The sequence below is a fragment of the Cornus florida genome, unplaced genomic scaffold (assembly GCF_030987335.1).
Source record: "Cornus florida cultivar Cherokee Brave unplaced genomic scaffold, ASM3098733v1 CherokeeBrave_3.0.0_Hap2_Chr10, whole genome shotgun sequence".
Lineage (NCBI taxonomy): Eukaryota > Viridiplantae > Streptophyta > Magnoliopsida > Cornales > Cornaceae > Cornus > Cornus florida.
This window is the reverse complement of record NW_026775580.1, coordinates 28,995,883-29,000,640: the sequence shown is the minus strand read 5'-3', so window position 1 is coordinate 29,000,640 and position 4,758 is coordinate 28,995,883. Positions and strand designations below refer to the sequence as shown.

The 4,758-nt window shown below is 36.9% G+C and overlaps 1 protein-coding gene across 1 annotated transcript; it reads right to left on the bottom strand.

Moving 5' to 3' along the window:
* Positions 1–315: 315 nt before the first annotated feature.
* Positions 316–2,406, bottom strand: LOC132278874 (zinc-finger homeodomain protein 5). Its single transcript, XM_059780769.1, has one exon. The coding sequence runs from the start codon at positions 1,479–1,481 to the stop codon at positions 600–602; it is 882 nt and encodes a 293-aa protein (XP_059636752.1). The 5' UTR covers positions 1,482–2,406; the 3' UTR covers positions 316–599.
* Positions 2,407–4,758: the final 2,352 nt, after the last annotated feature.

Sequence of the window (4,758 nt, the reverse complement as noted above, 5' to 3'; positions counted from 1 at the left end):
GATCTATAATAAATGAGAATATTCATTTTAGAAGAAAGATTTTAAATTTTCTCAAGCCTTTGATGTAAGTATTCAATTTATTAATTGAATGACACATCATATTTTATTTTTGCATAAAAATTGTCTATATGTGATGAATCAAGATCTATGTATGAAAATCTCTTTAAAAATTTTTAAAACTTGCACGTTTCGATAGGCATCAACGTGAGTGAAATTTTGTAGCAGAATTAATTACCATGCAATGTATAAAAGATAGAACTAAGAAAACTTTGTCAAACCTCTGGCTACACTCTATGCCACCGTGGCAGACTTATTATTGTTGACGGTGAATTAGATAGTTCAGGCAAATTCATTGGTGAAAAAGTTCAAAAATCATAGTGCAAATTATACAGAAAACCTAATCCAAATTTTTGCTAAGGAAGTGGTACACAAAATACAGAAAACCTAATCCAAATTTTTGCTAAGGAAGTGGTACATAAAATACACCATACATATATTTATATATGTGTCTTGGCCTTTATAATCTTGTGATCCATCATCTACTCTCTTCACCCTTGTTGGTTTGGAACTCAATATGACTAGCCTTCCTACCAAGCTGCTTATGATTCTTGCTTTTTTTGTTGCTGTTGCTGTTGCTGCTCTTGCTGTTGCAATTGTTTCGTAGAACTTTTATTATTGTGCATCCAAACCTTGAAAACCTGTCTCTTTACCCCAACTTGAGCACAAAACCTCTGGACCTCGGCATCATCTTCCTTCGGTATCCTCCACCCAACTCTTTCCGCAAGCTCCATCATCTTCTCTTTCTGCTCCTGCGTAAACTTGGTCCGAAACCGCTTCTTGGACAATGGTGGCATTGGTGGAGCCGTCGACTGGAATGTACAGTAGTTGAAATTGTTGAGATCCTCACTTGAAGACTCAGTCCCAGCACTACCACCGCCGCCGCCGCCGCCACCGCCACCGCCACCAAAAGCCATTTTCACAGGTTGAGCCATTGAAGCCATCCAATGATTTGTATGCACACTACCCATTGAGATCATCTTCTGATGATGCTGCAGCTTCAGTGCTTGTGATGGAGATGGCAATGGTGGATGTAGTTGAAGTGGATGTACTATGCGATCAGCATTGCCTTCCTTTACTGTTTTTTTCCGGTGAAAGTTGCGGTGGCAGTTACAAGCCGCGCACCTGAGAGCTTCGATGGTGCCTTCCTCACCGCTCGCCATGAACTCTCCGCATCCGTCCACCACGTTACCACCAATGCCCGCCGCGTGGTTCTTGAGACATTCACCGTATCTAGCAGGTGAAGCCAGTGGTGCTTTCAAGCTCAATCCACTTGATTTGGGGTCAATTTTGCGGAAAACCTGATCTGGGTCTGGAGGATGATGATCTAGGGTTTCCGATGATGACTGTTGTTGGAGGACAGGATTATAAGCTATAGAGCTTGCTGGGTTTCTCATTTCCTTTTCCTCACCTCTCAATTCCATTTTCTTGTCAGGCAATAAAACAGTTCAATCATTCATATAAAGCAGGCTCTTATATATAATATAAGAAGAAAAACAAATTTAAACAAGCAAATACTGAAATTATATTTAGAGATTATCAAAGTAGTTTAACTAGATCATTTGTACTCTTTTTCTTCATTTGGGTCCTAATATTCAACTTTTGGGTGCTAAACCCACCAACCCATTTAATTTCAACAGCTTGAAATGTATGTGTAGAGAGAGAAAAAATCCTAGGTCATTGCATAAGAAATTCCTAAATTTTTTGAAATGAAACAAAAGCAGAGTCTACAAGTCTACCTCAGGAGCACCACCACCACCACCACCACCTTAATTAGTGAAACTCATTAACTTCCTCAAGAGTCAAAATATATGCCAAGTAATTGACATGTATGTCTGAGAGAGAAAAGAGAGAAACCCTAGGATATTGCAATGGAAAGTTAAATGGAAATATATAAATAAAAGAACAAATGGACCCTAATCCTACCTCAGAAGCACCACCACCACCGCCTTACCGGCTCTAATTAAGTACCTTCCTTAAGAGAAAATATAAGGTAAGTAGAGACAAAGAAATATATATATATATATATGTAAGAGCTAAGAGAGCAAAAGAAATTAAAATCCCAAGTTATTGCAATGAGACAGTCAAATTAAGTTGAGAAATGAAGGCATAATTGGGCCCTAGCTACTCTACCTCAGAAAAAGCAGCAGCATCACCACCACCGCATTAGCACCAAATCTGTGTGTGTGTGAGAGAGAGAGAGATGGGGGTGAACACCGTGAACTGATTGGTTTGAGGTCTGTTCTGAGTGGATCCAACAAACCAAAATATGTATGTATGTATCCAACAAGAGACAGGTTGGTTGCTTGTGATGAAGCTAAGGAAATAGTAAGTGGGAAACAAGTGATGAGATTAAGGACTGAGCACAGGAAACAACCGACAAAGTCATGTTCCGTCCTCTCCCACGCCCTGCCACACCTGCTGGTCCCATCACCTCCCTGCCCCTCCTTAATTATTGCTTGCTCTCTCTCTTCTCTCTCCTCTCTCTCTCTCTCTCTCTTACCATTTCTTATCTCTGCAGCCTCAACTACTAGCATTACTTTGACACTCCAATTTCACGCAAAGAGATTAATTGATTCTCTTTCTCACAGCTATGCTCTGATGCCCACTTCCCTTTTATTTACTTTAATCCTCCAACAAATCTCAAACTTAATTTCTTCTTATATATCAAGATTATTTTTCTATTTATTTATACAGACAGCCTAACATCTCAAATAACCAAACTTACATTAGTTCGGCGGGTACAAACTCACTTTTTTAAAGGAGAGATCCAGATATGAATTCGTTTAACCTTAAAATAAAAACAAAAAAACAAAAATTAAAATCTCAAATAGAGGATTTATTATCAATGATTCAATATTAGGGTATTAGATCTTTTTTTTTTCTTTTTTTCTTATGTATTGTAGAGCGACAATGCAACTATTTAACAGTGCAACACTGCAACACGATATATTTATTATATATTATATTGGTGTTGCATTTTAAATGTAAATATATTAAAGGGAAAATTACATATAAATGGAGTCAAAGTTCCATATTTACTTAGAGACTGAGTCAAAGTTCCATATTTCTCTAAAATGGATTGCTGAGGTGGCACATAGTTTTTTACTGTTTAGAAAATTGTGGTGCCTAAAATGCCCTTCCCTAACAAAAAAGTAGTACCTTCAGTGCAAAAAAATAGTACCTTCAGTTCAAAAAAGTAGTACCTTTGGAGAAAAAGTAGTACCTTCGCGGGTGTTTAAAAAACATGGTACCTGGACGCCAAAAAGTAATACCTTCAGTTCAAAAAAGTAGTACCTTCGAAGAAAAAGTAGTACCTTCGCGGAAGGGTATTTTAGGCATCACAATTTCTAAACAGTAAAAAACCATGTGCCACCTCAGCAATCCATTTTAGAGAAATATGAAACTTTAACTCAGCCTCTAAGTAAATATGAAACTTTGACTCCATTTATATGTAATTTTCCCTATATTAAATTGATGTTGCACTGTTGACTTAATAATACACTAAATGGGATGGACCAAGAGAAGATTGGACCTAGTACCATCACTTAGAATGAGTAAAACAAAAAAATAGATCGAAAAGGAAATGGGTTGGTCCATCTTAATCTTTCATTCTTTCTTCCTAAGAATCCATTAGAGAGTTCAAATCGAGAATCATCACATATTTAGCAAGGAATGTGATTGAAAATTAAGGACTGCAAGGGTTGGTCCACAGTTGTGCTTAAGACCTAAGAGAAAATGTCAAAGTTTCTTCTTAAGGCTGCATTAGAGAGACCCAAATAGAGAATCATCATTTATGACTAAAAAAAATAAGGGTAAATAAAGCGATTGAAAAGGGATGGGTTGGTCCACAGTGGTGCATTTGTCTTCTTATGCTTTCTCTCAATCAAGGCTATTGTGCGCCTTCTGCGCCTCTGGCAACTCCATGCTTTCCTCAAGCAATGTCTTTACCTTTCTGTGATGTAATCGATGCTCATGACTCTCATTTGCCTGCCCTCCCTTTCTCTCACTTCATCTCTCTCTCTCTCCCCTTTCTCTCACTTCATCTCTCTCTTCATGTATGTGCTTTGGTACTTGGTTAATAACTGCACTATGGTGCAGGACAGCTCCTGACCAATAGGAAGCAACCATCTCAATGAGGTGGAATCAAAATTAAGTCGTCTAAGAATTGTAATAGGTATCGCGTGAATTCTGTAAATTGATTTACCAAGGTGAGTGTCATGCGCGCGCGCTCTCTCTCTCTCTCTCCTGAAAATTTTAAAGGGTAAATTACACTTACCTCTTTTAAAGTTTAAAAAAATCTTATATGTTGTGAGGTGTTTGAAGTTTATTACTTTAATTACTTTTAAGATTATAAAATATATTTTTTTAATACAAAATATATTATAAAATTTAAAAAATCAATTATTATACCTCATTTCTCTTATTACTTTCTCTCTCCTTTTCACCACTGTTGCTCTTTCCTAAATAAAATCTTATAAATTAATATAAAAAAATGAGTGTAAGGGCAACTTGGCCACTTCATGAATTTTTTTTTTACAAGTTTTGTTGGGGAGGGGAGGTTGTTGAGTATATTCTCAAACCTCAAGGGAGATTAAAATAATAAATTTTAAACGCTTCACTTATGTGAGATTTGCCTAAATCTTAAAGGAGGTCAGTGTAATTTACCCAATTTTAAATAAACATGGAAACAATAATGTA